The following is a 17,606-nucleotide window of genomic DNA, read 5'->3' on the forward strand; positions in this document are numbered from 1 at the left end:
GAAAGTCCTTCCCTCTCATAATGAGGAGCGCCTCTACCGGGCTGCTGCACCATCTGGAACGTGAGGAGCGCCTCTGCCCGCCCCACCACGGCAACTGTCTGGGAAGTGAGGAGCCCCTCTGCCCGGCCGCCGCCCCCGTCTGGAAAGTGAGAAGTCCCTCTGCCTGGCCGCCCAGTCTGGGAAGTGAGAAGCGCCTCTGCCCGGCCGCCCCTTCTGGGAAGTGAGAAGTCCCTCTGCCCGGCCGCCCAATCTGGGAAGTGAGAAGCGCCCCTGCCCGGCCGCGCCCGTCTGGGAAGTGAAAAGCGCCTCTGCCCGGCCGCCCCGTCTGGAAAGTGAGAAGCGCCTCTGCTCGGCTGCCGCACTCTCTGGGAAGTGAGAAGCGCCTCTGCCCGGCAGCCGCCCCATCTGGAAACTGAGAAGTGCCTCTGCCCGGCTGCCGCCCCATCTGGGAATTGAGGAGCGCCTCGGCCCCTGTCTGGGAATTGAGGAGCGCTGCTTTCCGCCCCCCCACTCCCCCGCCACCTCCAACTGTCTGGGAAGTGAGGAGCGCTGCTTTCCGCTCCCCCACTCCCCCGCCACCTCCAACTGTCTGGGAAGTGAGGAGCGCCTCTACCGGGTCGCTGTGCAGCCCAAGTGTGAAGTGACAGCCTTTTGTGTGATCTTTCTGCCCTCCCCAAGTTTGCGTTTTCGACATTAAAGTTTACTTTTTAATTTAAAAAAGATAAAAGAAAAAGAAAGTCCTTCCCTCTCATAAAGCCAGAGGCCCCTCCTGTACCTTTTCCTCCAGGTGCCCAGCTCTGTGCTCTGGGGCCAAAGCACAGGCTCCCTTTGCCCCCAAGAGAATCATTGTCCCTCGAGCTTTGCCTAACAGAGCTGAGGTGGGGCTGGAGTTTGTCACTCGGCTCTCAAACATGAGTTCCAACTCCCATAGGTCTGGGCACATGCCCTTGGTGAGCCAGATGTCGGGATTTCTATATGGAATTGACTTTTTAATGTTTGCAATAAATTTCCATTTTAAAAAAAAACACCAGGCAGACCAAATGAAACCTCTATAATGGCCTGAGACTGCAGTTTGCGGGAGCCAAAATTGGCTAAGAAGAGACAGGAAGGTACCCCAAGCAAAGGAATGGGAATGGCCAGGGCAGAGGTTTAGAGGCTGGGGAAGAGCCCAGGACAGTGTCCAGGACAGCTGAATACAGATGCACTTTGAGGCCAAGGCTCCTCAAATACCCACTGACAGCAAGCAGCCATGACAGCAGGAAGTTCTTATACAGCCAGCCAGTCCCTCACTTTGCGCCATGGCTGTCTTCTTTTACATACGTAGTAGGACACAGATTCTGCCCCCAGTTGAAAAATCTGGACGAGTGTTGGAGTGTTTTTTTACTTTCACAGTAAAAGCACATGCCTTTACAGTTTAGAGAGCTTCACACACATTCCTCTGTGCATGGGTTTCCGCAACCTAGGGGTTATTTTGTTCCCATTTTATTGATGAGAAAACTGAGTCTCCGAGGGATGAAACTGGCCCAAGCTCACTCACAAGTCAGTGGTAGAACCAAGACCAAAACCTGGCTCCTCACCTAGTGCTCTGACTTCTGCTTATAATTATACAGAAAGAAAATTCACATTTGAAAGTCCACAACCCCACATAGCATCTGGACATTTGTGTTTCTCAATTTTCAGGGCCTTGCTGCTTTTGTCCAGTGATCTTTGACACCCTGTATTAATTTTTAATATGCAAAATGGTGAGATGCTCTTTGATCTAAATTGAATCTCAAATGCCATTCATCTCTCACACCAGCCTCTGTTGTTTCTGCTCCCAAAAATATGTGTGTTAATATTCAGCAGAAAGGAAAAGAGACCACAAGATTCAGCTCCTGGGAAGGGCATGACAGGTAGGCTGGACCAGGCAAGCTGTCCCACCTGCAGGTCCTCAAAACCGCTATCTTTAGATACCAAATACCAGAGCCACCAGCCCTAGCCTTCATCCAGACCAATCCTTCATGTCACATGTGGGGAAACTGAGGCCCAGAGAAGGGAAATGGCTTGTCTGCAGTCACAAGGCCCTTTTGCTGTGCCTCTTCTCACCTTGACTGACCCCTTCCTATCTTGTCAAAATCCTGCCAGTTCAAAGTCTTCCTCTCCAGAAGGTCTGGCTTAATCTCCCACCTGGCCTAAAACCTGGACGGCAATAATGACACAGTGCGCCTACCTGGTTTCAGGCACAGCACTAGGCTCCTTACGTGAGACATCTTGCTGAAGCCTCACCCCAACCCTGTAAAATAGGCACTGCTGTCGCCTGCATTTTACAAAAGCAGAAACCGAGGCAGTGAGAGGTGAAGCACTTACCCAAGGTCACTCAGAGCTGGGATTTGAAATCAAGCCATCCGAGTTCAAATCCCACCTGTGTTCTTGGGGCTTGGTTTCCTCAGCTCCGGCTTGGCTGTTCTTCTGCTGAGAAGAGGGGCGTGAGCAAGACATTGTGGCCACCTCCACCTTCTCAGAGGCCCCCTGTGAGCCTCAGTGCCCAGGGTTCCCATGTTGGACTTTGATTCTGGGATGCTTGTTGTGGAAACTGCCATGGGAACAGCCCTAGCAGAACATACAAATGTTCTTATGCCCTGAGTTGTTATTTCTGAAAAACAGAGGGCCTCTCAGAAGTCTGTGGGGAATGGGCAAGGGCGGGGGCTAGGGAAGGAGCTGCCTGGAAGATGGAGGGAGGGACAGAGAAGCTACCTTGCACTGACCCCTCACCCTTCCAGCCACATCGCCCTGTCCCAACCCATAGCCTTGGGGGTCTCAAACTAGCAACTTAGGGGCTGAATCCAGCCCACAGATGTGTTGTACTTGGACCTGGCATGTTTTTAATGGGGAGATTTTACATCAAATTCCAAATGTCCAGCTTCTCTTAGAAGATTGGAAGATCTGCCACACTGGGCCCATATTCCCACACAGGAGCTGAAAAGCAATGGAGGGGCCAAGGTTCTTCACTTTGCTCCAGTTTCTACCACTCCCTAATGTCTCCCACTCACCTACTTCACTCATTCACAAAACCCACCCAACCCCCACACCTGTTCAAATTTGCAGCCCCTACTCTGTCTGCTGTCCCAAGACTCAGGACCTCAATGCCTGGCCTGTGGATTCCCAGCATGACAGAGCCCCAGCATATGGCCTGACTTCCAAAATGGAATACCCACGTTATCAGCTGTTTACACTGTGTGGACTCCAGAACGTCTGAACCATGGAACTCAGAAGGTTCAGAGACTCCCCTCTTGGAATCAATCAGGCAGGGCCCAGAAGGTTGGCCAGCCTCACTTACTTTTTTTTGGCAAAGACCTAATTTGCACCAAATCTTATGAGGAGCTCCAAAATGTGAAAACAGAACCTAGGAAAACCATTTCAGAGCCTATAGATCTCAGAACCCCTGGGATTCTCAGGACCTACCCATCTTATTGAACACTCCCATTGTTGAAATGGGGAAACTGCAGCTCAGAGAAGGGAATTGACTGGCCAAAGCCACAGCAAACTGCCATAACAGGCCAGTATTGGCTGGTCATAGCCCCTCCCTCAGAGGCCCACTGCCCTCTTGAACTCTCCCTTCTCCCTAGACAAAACCCAGCCCAAGGAAAACGCCTGAAACTCATTCACACCATGGGGTCCAGAACTGATGATGGCTTCCCCTCCCAGAAAATCTAAAGGAATTGGAGCTTTTAATTAAAGGAATAAAGGTCAAGTAGAGGAATTCCAGTTGTTGGTTGTGGGTAGAACTGGACAAAAGGAGGAAGACAGGGAAGCTTCCTGCAGTTTCTGGAATCAGTATGTGGATCTCCCAGATGGCCAGCCCAGTAGGGAACAGTGGAGGCAGTGTTCCCACGTGCTTAGATCAAGGCTACCCTGGGCTGTCAGAGCCCAGGAGCTGCCCCACAGCAGCAGCTTGGTCTTAGGGCAGTTTGTCTCCCCATCTATGAAATGAGCCTAACCTGGCTCTGGGTTCCTTCATTCTCACTACATGCAGAACATGGGATCCCAAGAGCTTGCCTGCACCAACAGGCAGGCTAGTGTGAGGTCTCCTAGGGAGGGAGCCATCCCTGGGCTCCCCCTGTAGATGTGTTTCAGCCAGCCTGGCCCTTGGAGGCTCCTGATGGAGATCTCGTGGTCAGCATCTGAGGAGACTCCACATCTAGAACCCCGGACAGACTCCCAAACCACAGGCTGCTGGACTCCTGGAACCACTGAGCTCTTATGTCCATGGGCAACCAGGTCTGTTCCATGCATATCACAGTCCCCAGAACCTGGCACCAGGCTAGGCCCACAGTGGGGGCTCCAGGAATGCAAACTGAATGAATGAATGAGTGAATGAGGCAACAAACAACAGACTGTTAGAACCCTAAAACCATACATTAGGCCATGAGGTCCCATCAGCCACATGGTCCAGTCCTGCAACCCCAGCGGGCTGGTAGTGCTGTTCGCAGGAGTAGACTGAAGGCCATAGGTCTGATGAGGGATGTGTGCCCCTCCCTGTCCACCCCCCCATCTGTCCTCACTAAGACACAAGAAGAGCTAGGGTTTGCTGGGTCAGTGACAGGACTGTCATTGCCCGCCTGCAGGGGCCCATTTGTGCTGCACTGTTCAGGCCAGGCTCGTAATACTCAGACCTGCATTTAGCGGGTGGGACAATTCTAAGGCTTCAGGTGCCAGGCTCTGAGGTACAGGAATCAGACTGGTCTTTGCCCCCAAGGTCCACGGCCCAAGTAGGACACGGGTCCAGGGAAGTGGTAAGCCTGCTGCGGGGAAGGCTGTGGGAAGTAAAGGTAGAGGGCCACTGTCTGCCTGGAGTGGAGGGGAGGCTGCTCAGCAGGGGCCCTTGAGAGGGGCTCACAGTGCTGAGTGGAGGAAAGGCTGTTCCTGGTTTGCTGAACAGCAGGAGTAAAGGCCTGGGGGTGTGACAGGACACTTGTCATGGAAAAATAAAATGGCACACCAGCGACTTGGGGTGGCATGGGGCAGCTTGAAAGGAAGGCTGAAGCAAGAAGAAGCACTGACCTCTGAGGGGCACAGCAGACAGTGGACAGAGGGAGCCCTCCCCACCAGAGCCACGCACCTCCTAGTCACACGCCTGAATTTCCTCCATGAGAGGTTCACCCTTCCAGACCCCTCTTCCAAGGTACAGATCCACCTGGGGTTTGCCAATTGTGGGTCGTCCATACCCCAATACCAGGGAGTTTAGGAGGTGACGTATACACAGGAAAACAGTAGCCAGTGCCAGAGCAGGGAAGGGCACAGCACGGGCACAGTGTGGCAGGAGGAAGGCAAAGTGCTGGCCTGCCTCTGCTGGGAGGAAGCCACATGGCAAAAGTCAAGGCTGCAGACACAGGTTGCGGGTCAGACGAGAGGGCCAGAGTGCCAGGCTGGGAAACGTGGGCTTTATTCCAAAGACAGTGAGCAGCCTCCCAATTCTTCCAGACTTGCTAGTCTGGAAGAATTATCTGGAAATGCAGATGGTGGGTGGAAGTGGGCCCCTACCACTCTGTCCAGGCCTCACATGATGAAGGGTGCACCTGGCTATACCTCACTCCCTTGTCCAGAAGAGGAGAAACCACCGGCGTCAGCTGCATGTCCACCAGGCACGCTCCGAGCACATTGCAAGGCATCCACGGCGAGGGCCGTCCCTAAGTGGGCACTCTTCTGTCTGGTGGGCTGCTCTGTTCCAGTGTCTGCAACAGTGCCAGGCACTTAGTAGGCGCTCAATAAATGCTCATGGACCACATGAATTACCTCATGTGATATTCACAACCATCCATGGGTTAAGTACAATCACCATCACCATTGCAGAAGAATTTACTGAGGCTCGGAGAGCGAGGGCCATCACACTGGGATTTTAATCCAGGCAGTGGCTTCTGATTCTTCTCTAACCACTGTGAGGCATTCAAAAGGAGGGAGAGCAGAAGGAGGGTACCAGTGTGAGGCGGCTGTAGGAGTGTGGATTCGCTTCCCGTGGCTGCCACAGCAAATGACCACAGACTGATTGTGGCTTAAAACAAGGAAAGTTTATTCTCTCATGTCTCGAGGCCAGAAGTCAGAAATCAGGTGTGAGCAGAAACCTCCCTCTGAAGAGCAAGGAACAATCCTTCCTTGCTTCTTCCAGCATCTGGTGGCCCCAGGCGTTTCCTGGCTTATGGCTGCATCACTCCAATGTCTGCCTCTGTTTTTACATGGCATCTTCCCTCTGTGTCTGTGTCTCTTGTAAGGACACCTATCATTGCATTTAGGGCCCAGACAGATAATCCTGGATGTTCTCATCGTGATATCCTTAACTTAAGTTCAACAACAAGACTATTTTCCCAAATGAGGTCACATTCACAGGTTCCGGGGATCATGATGTGGATATATATTTTGGGGGCTGCCGTTCAACCCACTGCACGGTGTCTCTGGCTTTTGGCAGGAGCCTGCTTAGGGCCCAGAACATGAAGAGATGTTGGACTCCTGGGCCAGCCGCCTGCAAGTTCTTGCTCTGTTTCTCCTTCTCTGCCCCTAGATTCCCAGAACACGCCTGCATCTCTCCCGGACCCCCAGGCCAACCTCTCTGCTCTCTGTCCGCAGGTTTGCCGGGCACCGCTCCAGACCTGGAAAAAAGAAAGCAAATTTTTGGGCAAAACTTTATACCTCCAAAGAAGCCAAAAACCTTCCTGCAGCTTGTGTGGGAGGCGCTGCAGGACGTGACGCTCATCATCCTGGAGATCGCCGCCATCATCTCCCTGGGGCTGTCTTTCTACCACCCGCCTGGCGAGGGCAACGAAGGTAAGACGGACCTCAGACCCAGGAACTGCCCCGCACACCTGACCACCACATCCACACCGGGGGCACTCGTGGCTCACACAAATAATCCTCTCCTTCCAGGGGAGGAAACCAAGGCCCAAGGGGCAGGGCCCCGCCCATAGCCAACACAGCCAAAGAGTGGCCGAGCCAGGCCTCAGCCCCGTTTTCCCTGTGTGAAATGCACAAGAGTTGGACCAGCAACAGTAATTGTTTTAGTGAGCATTTTTGAGCACTTACAGAGTGCCAAGCCCTGGGCTGAGATGTCGCCCCGGTAACCTCCTGAGGTAGCAGCCATGTTTATGCCTGTTTTAAAGATGAGGAAACCTTGGGTTCAGTGCATACTGCTTGGGTGATGGGTATACCAAATTCCCACAAATCAGCACTAAAGAACTTACTCATGTAACTAAATACTACCTGTTCCCCAAAAACCTATGGAAATAAAAAAATGTAAAAAAAAAAAAAAAAAAAAAAAAGATGAGAAAACCAAGGCACAGAAAAGGGAGTTACTCTGCTCGAGGTCACCAGCTAATAAACAGTCCTCAGATTTTGCTGTGGAGCTTGTTGAAAACACTGGTGTCAGTCCAGGTCCTAAGAGAGCCTGGTTCTCTCTCTCCAGAGTCCAGGGATGGCTGGATTTTGATAAGCACACAGGTAAGGGCGACCCTGACATCTGTGCAGGCTGATCTGTTTTATAATTTGCTTTTTCAGTCAGTAGGATATTGTAAATACTTTTTTGTGATTCATTATGATTCAACATTTCCTAATGAATGTGCTGCATAAATAGATAACCCTACTACAGCTTCAGACAAGCAAATTAAAAGTTAATAGCACATAAGAAATAACATTATGGGCCTCATTTTCCCTAAATAAGAAGATGGCCTCTGAGGTCCCTTGAATATTTGTTGCCCTGCCCCCTCCCAAGCCAAAGTTGCCCAAGAAACTGGATAACCAAGTCTATTAGGCCAACTACCTCAATTTTACACATAGTAAGTTGATTTGTTTTCTTTCATGACTTCTTTCCATAGAGGGTTTAAAGACACAAGAGAGATACATCTCACAGCATGCAGTCAAATGGAAAGCCAGACAGAAAAGGAATGGAAGCAAAGAAACCGGCTATAATTGCTGCCATGATTGAGATTTAAATCTAACTTGAGGTTCCTGGCAGCCAAGACAGAAAGGGAATTAGGGTGATTTGCTGTGAATATACTAGAAAGTACCGAATTTTAAAAATAATAATAATAAAACAAAAATGTTTAAATGAAAAAATTAAAAACTAAAAGGTAGATTTGCATAGCTCAAATTATCAACAAGAAGGAAAACTATTTAGGAAGATGACATTTCTCTTTACAAGAATTCTGGGAGGAACTTTCACATAGCACATTATAAGAAATGCACAATGGGCAGCCTTCTTTACAGAAGTTTTACACCAAATATGAAAGAAGATAGTACATGACGACTTGAATAAGCCTTGAACAAAGCTGAGAGTGTAACACAAATGCGTAATGATAATACTTCTTACTATTTTTATAGCTACCACTAGTTGGGAGCTATTATGATAGAAGTCCATTTAATTATCAATCCTCACAACAACCCCCAAAACCAAGGCCCTGAGATAGCAAATTGCTTGCTAAGGGCACACAGCTAGAAAGTAGCAGAACCATGACTCAGACCAAAGCATTCTGGCTTCTCGGTCCTGTCCCTCAGCTGCGTTTCCTCAAAGAAGGACAGGACTGAATCAGCCCAGATACATGGCCTCATGCAACCCAATTCAGCACAAGATTAGAACTCAGATAGCAGGTGGTGGAGGGGGTGGAAGGGTAACATGGACTGAGCTCCTCATGTGTGCCAGGAGGAGCTTCTAACCTCCCAAACAGGTGAGTGCAATCTTCCGTCTTAGAGATTCGGAAACCAAGGCCCAGAGAGGGGAAGGACTTGCCTGCCGTCACAAAACTACCTTAGGCCGTAGGGCAGGATTTTCAACCTGAGTCGGTCTATGGCTCGTTCCACGGCTCTTCCCTGCCTCTAGCCAGGGCACTAGCTCAGGCCACGCCCTCATCCAAGGCAGCTGCACATAATCCAGCTTCACTGGGATCAAAAGTTCTTGGGCTTTGTGACCATCCTGACTCCTTCTCCCAAAGCCCATGCCCTGGCCTGAGATCTGAGCTCTGGGCCTTCCATGTTTCCAGGACTCCTGTGCCCCAAGTCAGGCTCGGGCTCCACCAATCCCCAGCCACCAAGTGCAAAAACAAACTAACAAACAAAAAGCCCTGAGGAGACATCAGTTTCACCAGAGAAGTTGACAGGGACAGTTATGTGGCCTTCTTGGCTCCCTTCTCCCTGCACACAGCCTTCCAGAGACTGGGGTCCAGCTGTGACTGAGCACCCAGTACATATGGCACTTTATGTCCGGGTTCTCAGTGAACCCTCACACCCATTTCACAGACCAGGAACTTTCGGCCAAAGATCCCCAACAGGGCCCTCCCTGAGCAGCCAGTGTTGAAATTGTGTCATTGCTGTGGTGCTACTGAGTTTTGTTTCAAATCATGAAATGCACCCAATTTCTTTTTGACACCAGCTGCCACATCTTGGAAGGCACCAGAGTCCAGCGATCAGAGCCTAGGCACAGGGCCTGGATCTGCCTGTCTGGCCCTGGACCCAGGCCGGCCCTCCATGTGCTCAGCCTCAGTGTCTTCATCCATAAAATGGGGTGAATGATAGTACTTGCCTTGTGGAGCTCTTGTGATGATTGAAGGAAATAATGCAAAGCACTTAGCATGGAGCCCTGAGCCAACTTCAGGAAGCAGGTGTCCCCATGTGGCCGATCGCTCCTGGTTTCTGGAAAAGTGACCACGTTCTTTTCAACACCCCACAATTCTAGTATCCTCTACTGCAATGCGGGGGTGGACAGTGTGAGCGTATTAGAGTCACAGGTTCCAAAGCCCCAGCACCTGTCACTCTTGCCTCCAGCCCCTGTCATGTTGAGTCCTCAGAGGCCCACTGCCCGCCTCCGCCCCAGGTCTAAAGATCCAGAAGTTAGAGCCTGAGCCAGGCAGAGAGCCTTGCTTCTGAGAGGGCAGGCAGCCCTGTGCGCAGAACAGACTCAGGAAGTTCTACAGAAGGAGCAACACCGGCCCTGTCAGCAGAAGGAAGGAAGGAAGGAGGGAGCGCAGGCTAGGGGGAAGAAGGAAAAGGAAAGGAAGAAGGAAGGCAGGGAGGGGCTTATTTATAACCTGGCACCCATAGGAAAGATGGGCAACATTCCACCACCGGCCTTACCAAATCCCCAGTGCTCACGTTGTTTGAACTCGTTCAGTTTTATTTCTCACTTGCCATTATCTTAAATGCCTTGGAATGGACATCCTCAGCCCTGAGCTCTGATGCTAGCCAGGTACACGGCATCCCCACCCCCACCCCATCTGGCAGGTGAGGGAACTGGAGCTCCAAGAGGGGAGGGTGGGGACTCACCCAGAGTTGTGGCCTGGGCCCCCAAGTCAGGCCTCAGGCTTCCCGCACTGGGGACAAACTCAAGAGCCAGGGATGAAAAACCCACAACTGGACTCATTCCAGGATCAGGTCTGGGGGCAGGCAAGGAATACAGCATGGTGGCAGCACTACAGGGCTGACCGCCCCCACCAGAAGACACATCTTTCCGAGAGGGAGGCCTGCTCTTAGCAGATGACAAAGCAGGGCCTTGGGACCCAGTGGGATGTGGGTTCAAATCCAGGTGCAGCAGCTCCCAGCCAGTGACTGCCCCTGCCCAGGCCTTACCTTCTCCCTCTGTCAGACAGGGCTGGTCACTGGCAATGTTGATGGGTGGAATTAGAGTCACACATGCAATGAGTGTATGAGTTTCTCGCTGTGCCTGGCCCATTGTAGGTGGTTAGTAGATACAGTCATGTGTCGCTTAACAACAGGGACATATCATGTTCTAAGGCAATTTCATCATCATACCAACATTGTAGAATGTGCTTACACATACCTAGATGGCACAGCCCACTACACACCTGAGCTGTATGGTGCAGCCCGTTGCTCCTAGGCTACGCACCTGCACAGCGTGTGACCAGACTGAATCCTGCAGGTAGTTGTAACACAATGGTGAGTATCTATGTATCTAAACACGGAGAAGGTACAGTGAAAATACAGTATTATAATATTATGAGACCACTGCGGTAAATGCAGTCGGTCAGTAACAGAGACAGCCTCACACAGCGCATGACTGTGTTTGCTGAGTGACCACAGGGCCCTTGTCCAGCGGTGACACTGTTGCTATCTGTACACACTGTCTAGTTTTACCTAATGCCTAACTCCTGGGGCTCTGCCCCACATGTCATCTCATCCTTTTCCCTAAAACCATTGGGCCAAGCTGGGCCAGGCTGGGCCGGATGCCCCCTGATGAGCAGGAGTGAAGAGGTATAAAAGCATCCCCTAACTTAAAGCCAGGAACCCTCGTTTGAGTCCTGGCTATATCACTTCCTGGTGTGTAACCTTGGGAAGGTCTTATCTCATACTCATCACTCGGAAAGCAGTTGGGGCAGGGCTGTGGGTGCTGTAGCACTCTGCAGCCTGTTAGTCCTCTACCAACATCATTTTGTACATGAAGAATTACCTGGCTCAGAGACCTCTAGGCACGTGTCCTAGGTCACACAGCATGTTCATGGCAGGGCTAGGATTGGCACACTCAGTGCCCCCAACCCCCTGCTGGTGACAGCTCCCCTAGTGTCAGAGTGCCAGCAGAGTGACAGGCACATAGTAGGTGTTTAGAAAATGTTTATGGCTCAACTAGTTTTGAGGATCTTTGTTGGATACCAGGCCCTGGTAGCCATCTGGGAGGCAGATTCCCCATTGTACTGGTGAACATGCAGACAGGCCCAAAGAGGCCAAGTGGGTTCCCCAAGCTTACACAGACAGGGAGAGGCCACACCCTCTACAGCCCCAGGTCCAGGGAGAGCAGTTGCAGTTGCCTGGACCCTATGGCCACAGTCTCCAGATCCTGTCCCTGCCCCAGTCCAAGGGAGCTCCAGAGGAGACCTCAGTGGGACCCACCCTCTCCCCTCTTCCCTCCCCTTCCTATTCTCTTCTCCCTAATTGCTCCAGGGGCAGCAGTTGTTCCTAGGGTCGGACAGCTTCCAGGTGGCCAAATCCCTGCCCCAGTAGTCTGCACTCCCACTTTCTAGCCATCCCTGGGCACCGTGTGACCATCAGACAGTTCTCTGGAGATAAAAGCTAATCGGCTTTTGCTGGCAGAGTGAGTACCCTCCGAGGCCCAGAGGGTTCCTTGGTGTTGAGTCAGCAAGGGCAGCAGGTAGGGCTGGGAGTTGGAATGGGGCAAATCCCACTCAGTCACTGTGCCCTTGGCTTTCAGAGGCCAGTCCAGGGAAAAAAGCTAATGAAAAGGGGAGAGGACCAACTTTTACCACGTATCTATCACGTGCCAGGCCCTCCCTGGGGTTATCCCACTTCACAGCTGTCTAACCTGAAGCTCAAAGAGGCCGAGTCACTTACCTGAAGTCACACAGCAGAGGCTGGACTTGAACTAGGTCTTTCTGATTCCAGAACCCGAAGGTTTGTCATTGCTCTAAGTGTCCAAATGCTCCTGTAGCTGCTCTAATGGGGGCCTCATTGAGGAGGCACACAGCAGGGGAAATAACAGCCTTCCCATTTCCAGAGCACATAGCAAGGGGCAGGGGATAATAAAGGTCTTGAAAAATGCAGCATGGGGCTCTGTAATCCCACTCCTTCCCCCTCCCTGCCCCTAAGCCCCAAGATAATGCATTTCCATATACTGGATTTCTGTTTAGCAAGGTTCACCTATGTTTCCCAGTCTTTGGAGTCTCTATTGGTGTCATTCATGGTGGTACAGGAGGCACCATTCGCCATTTCCTCTGCTCCCATCATCATATGTCACTCAAATCTAGCAGGAGCCCCTTCTGTAATGTGGGCCTCAGGGCTTCATAAAGCCGGGCTGTGGAACTTGAATGCAGTAATGCTCACCCACACACTGGAAAATAAGAAGCACCAGCTTTAACTGAGCATTTACTGTGTGCTCACTGCAGTGGGTATTTTACCTGAAGGCTCTCTCTTAAGCCTCTCAACCACCTTATGAGAGAGCGCCTGCCATTTTGCAGATGAGGAAAACCAAAACAAGGCAGGCACAGTGGTTACATGGCAAGTTCATGGGCACCCAGCAGTTAGCGCAGCTGGGATTCAAACGTGGTTACCGTTAGCACAATTATGATTACCATTACTCCAAGCCTGGTCCTGCTGAACAGTTTTAAATTACTGGAAAAGTCTGAAACTCCCAATGGGGGAGAAAAGTGACTTGGGAACCCCACATGATAGCGTTGTTTCCTGGCCCGAAGGGAACGGCTGGTTCAGTGCAAGACCTGGAATTTTCCAGTAGCACATGCAGCTGGGCCGCAGTGATTCCGTATCTCCCCAGACTTGGGCCCCACCCTTCCAGGAGCCAAAAGCCCATAAACATTCCTTGAGTGTCACTTGGCCTTCTTGTCATGTTGCTTCTGACCCCTGGGTTTCCAGAAGCTTCCACCGGGGTCTCTTGAAGCTTCTGTTCTCTGTTCCTTGAGACAGACTGGATTTCCAGATGCTCAGCCATGAATCTTTGGCAAACACATGGCAGAGGGGACTGCTGGGCTCGGGGAGAGTGAACAGGCCAGGTCTGGTGTCAGATTCCAGACCTGGATAAATTCCCATTATCTGCTGTGTGACCGCAGGTAAGTCTCTGCTTCTCTCTGAACAGCCCCCTTAAGGGTTAAAGTGAATGCTGGGTGCACAGCAGGCCTTGCAGGGTATCCAGTGGCCCACCTGGCCCCTGTGGAGGGGAACTGCTCTGAGTTTTCCAGGAAGGATGGTCAGATGCTGCTGGAGATTCCTTTCCATGGAAATGGCCGCTCCCCAGGTCCCAGGGGAAATGAAGGCTGGGTGTGTCCTGACTGTGGCACCTCACCTCCTGGGCCTCCACCTCTTGCTTTCAGGATCCTTGTGGGGATGGGAAAGGGGCATGGAAGGGCCGTAGGCCCAGCACTGCATGGGTAGGACCTGCCTTTGGGTCTGATGCCTTCAGATCTGATGTGCTTAGGTTCTTCTTTTTCTCTTCACCCCATGGGCCAGGCAGACCTCGAGAGTTTTGAGGGCCTAGACTGGGAGGCTTAGTGGTGCAAGGGTGTGGGATGCAGGGTCACTGTAGGTCAGACAGGTGGCCTGCAGCTCAAGCATCAGTGTCCTCACTGTGGAGGGGGGCTCACTCCTCAGCTGACATCTGACAAGGACTGAGTTAGAGAACCTCCTGTGCGCTGAGGTCTGGCCAGGAGTTTCCCCCTTCCTCTCCCTGAGCCCCAGAAGGTGGTCTCAGTGATCCCTATTTTGCAGATGAGGCCACTGAAGCTGGGGAAGGGCAATGACTTACCCAAAATCATGCAGAGGCAGCAGCAGGATTAGAACCAGCTCATCTTCCCAACCTGCCTAGGCAATGTAATGAGACTCCAACAGAAGAGGACATCAGCAAAACTGCCTTCTCAGACCCTCAAGCACATGCAGTATTGGCTGCCTTTGTTCTGGGAAAAAAAATGCCTCGCTTCCTCTCTTTTCTCATGAATTAGAGAAAATTCCTTGTCTTTTCTCATCAATTAAATTATCTTTTCTCTCCTCTGTGCCTTGTCTGTGCTGTAGAGTCCGTGAACTTTACCACATTGAATTTCAACTCTCACAATAGGTTCCCGAGATAAAGAATATTCTTCTCATTTTACCCAGATGAGAAAACGAGTTTCAGAAAGGGAGTCATTTGCCCAAGATCTCACAGCTAGAACAAAGGCAGAAAACTGAAGGGGCTAAGATGGTGGGCTCTGAAGCCAGACTGCCAGGGTTCATATTCTAGCTTCCTACTTGCCCTTCATAGCTTGGGCAAGTCACTTGACCTCTCTGAGAAACCTCAGTTTCCACATCTGTGAAATGGGCAGTGTGAGTCCCCTCCCTATGAGACGATCTGCGTGAAGTACTTTCCACAGGGTTTGGTACCCAGACACACTGAATCAGTGGATAATTATCATCTGATTCTTAACACTTGTTACTTGGCAGAGCTGAGCTGTAAATCCAGCCCATGAGGCCTCTCCTGCCTGGCTGACCTCACTCTGCCTGCTTCTATCTGGTCTTGCAGGATGCGCAACGGCCCAGGGTGGGGCAGAGGATGAAGGAGAGGCAGAGGCAGGCTGGATCGAGGGGGCTGCCATTCTCCTCTCAGTTATCTGTGTGGTCCTGGTCACGGCCTTCAATGACTGGAGCAAAGAGAAACAGTTCCGGGGCCTGCAGAGCCGCATCGAGCAGGAACAGAAATTCACCGTGGTCCGGGCTGGCCAGGTGGTCCAGATCCCTGTGGCTGAGATCGTGGTTGGGGACATAGCCCAGGTCAAATATGGTAAGTGTCCCAGCCACAGAGCCAGGTTCTAAAGCTGGATTATAGGCAGAGGTGGGACAGGCCAGACTGATGCAAAGAGATTGGCTCAAGGAAGGGGGTGCCTTCCTGAAGGCTGAACCCAAACCAAGATGTCTTCTGAGATCCTTTAGGAGGTAGAAGGGTATGTCCTGGAGGGGGTACAATCCCAGAATCCATTTAAATCAGAAATGACAAGTACATGGCACATGTGCCACCACTCTCCAAACTTCCACCCATAGCAGACATTACTAATCAGTCACAGCTCAGAGCCTGCATACAGCCGCAGAAGCCTTCTCAGCACAGCATTCCAACAACCACTAATGCTCAGAATGGGTTTATTAGATGAAATCTGTTTCCCATCCCTGATTTGGCTGTTAATGGATGCTTGTTGGGCTAGAGGAGATGTTAGAAAGCCTATAAGTGGATAACTGAATATTCTGGACTTGTGCTACTGCCATGGAGAAAATGGGCAGGCTGGCACCAAAGTGAGTTTGAGCCAGATATGTCCTAGGTAAGTTGAGGCAGAAGGGTAGAGATTGGAGTGCCCCTCCTCACTCTGCCATAAGGGACTTGATTTCCCCTTGACAATGTGACTTGGTTGGGGCCTTCTCTACCCAGCCAAGACAGACTGGTTCCTTCCAAAAGATTTCCCCAAACCATAACTGAGACTAAAGAAGAATGAATTGTTGGGAGACCTGCACTCCAAGGTCAGGTGAGGTCAAGAGAAGCACTTCATAAAGTACATGCCTGCTTGAGCGAGGGTTGCAGGTCCCCAACCTCAGCCCTCCAGGCCTTGTGCTGTGCACCTTAGCTCCAGTCTTGAGCTATACATGGGCCGTCTGTGGGCACCATCTTGGTTCCTACACCCTGTGAGCTCTAGGCATTCTATCCCTGATGGCAAACCTTCCCTGGTAATCGCACCTTTAAGGGAATGTTCCAGCCTTCTAGCCACCTGAGAGCCTGCTGACTCCCCTGCCCTTCCTCTTGCCAGGTGACCTCCTCCCTGCTGACGGCCTCTTCATCCAGGGCAATGACCTCAAGATTGATGAAAGCTCCCTAACCGGAGAGTCTGACCAGGTGCGCAAGTCCGTGGACAAGGACCCCATGCTGCTGTCAGGTGAGCTTCAGCCTGATGTTGGGCCCATTCCCGTCGCCATGCACAGGGGATGCTTGTGTGTCCCCTTCATGAGGCTGAAGGGACTCAGAGACTTTGATCCTTGGCTCTGGTATCTCCAGCCAGCTCAGCCCCAAGTGAGAACTCCCTTCCTTTTCCCTCACAAACACACATTGAGCCTACTGTGCACTCAGCAACCCGAGCCCTGGGGAGACTGCAGTGAATAAAATAGACAAAGCATCCCTTCCCTCATGGCATTGGCCTTCTAGTGACTTGGTTTACTAAAAAGCTGAACACTGAAACCCACTCTCATCAGAGATGAGACAGAATCAGTCAGGTGATAAGCGTTCTGGCCATGGCTGTGTGCCAGGCACTGGGCCCGCACTGGGGCTGCAGCAGTGAGTGAGGCAGGAAAGGCTCAGCCCTGAGGAGCTTGTGGCGGAGCGAGGAGCAGGGAGGAGATGTGAAAATTCCTGAGCAGAGAAGTGTGTGAAGAAAACAAACAGGGCACAAGGTGTACTGAGTGTGGGTGATGAGGAGGAGCTGGCCTTGTGACTATCCGAGGAAGAGCACACCAGGCAGAGGAAACAGCAGGGGCAAAAGCCCAGAGACAGGACCGGCTGGAGGCTGCAGTGAAATAGAGTGGAGAGGCCAGAGGTCAGGCCTCATGGGCCATGGTCAGCAGTTTGGAAATTGTGATGAGGATTCTCTGGAACGGTTTTAAGCAGTGAGCTGATCATGTTTACATTTTTACAAGCTCACTCAGGGGCAGAGAAGAGGTGGGGAAACCCTGCAGGGGTGACACACTAGCCAGGTGAGACCCCTTTTCACAGGGACACCCAAAAGGCCTTATTGGCCAGCAGTGCTCAGCAAACACCCTCTGCAAAGCTACTCTGGGTGTTTAGGCCAAGTGCTGGTACTATCTCCACCCCCAATTCACCAGTGATTCAGGCCCAGCCCCTGCCTATGGGAGCCCCCAGCCTAAATGGCCTTGGGGATTCAGGCCTACCAACAGCTAATCCTACAGTAGACGTGTGAGGAAGGTGTTGTGAGAAAGCCAAGGAAGAAGCAGAGCTCCCTGGAGGAGGTAGTGTTGAGCTGGGTTTTAAAGGATGAATAGGAGCTTTCCAAGTCCAGTCGTAGAGAAACGGCCCTCCTAGCAGAGGGAACCATGTACAAAGGCACAGAGGTCTGAAAGAGTGTGGAATGTCCTGGAAATACAAACAGGTCTGC

The 17,606-nt window shown here is 51.6% G+C and overlaps 1 protein-coding gene across 14 annotated transcripts in view; it reads left to right on the forward strand.

Annotated features, from left to right (window-relative positions):
- Positions 1-17,606, forward strand: part of ATP2B2 (ATPase plasma membrane Ca2+ transporting 2) — a 381,370-nt gene that overhangs the window by 287,457 nt on the left and 76,307 nt on the right. For all 14 annotated transcript variants that reach the window (XM_003894106.5, XM_031663131.1, XM_009200225.4 and 11 more), the window contains 3 exons: positions 6,598-6,795; positions 14,984-15,241; positions 16,251-16,376. In XM_003894106.5, the coding sequence (XP_003894155.1) occupies positions 6,598-6,795; positions 14,984-15,241; positions 16,251-16,376 (582 nt within the window). The remainder of the gene's footprint in view (positions 1-6,597; positions 6,796-14,983; positions 15,242-16,250; positions 16,377-17,606) is intronic.

The sequence above is a fragment of the Papio anubis genome, chromosome 2 (genome assembly GCF_008728515.1).
Source record: "Papio anubis isolate 15944 chromosome 2, Panubis1.0, whole genome shotgun sequence".
NCBI lineage: Eukaryota > Metazoa > Chordata > Mammalia > Primates > Cercopithecidae > Papio > Papio anubis.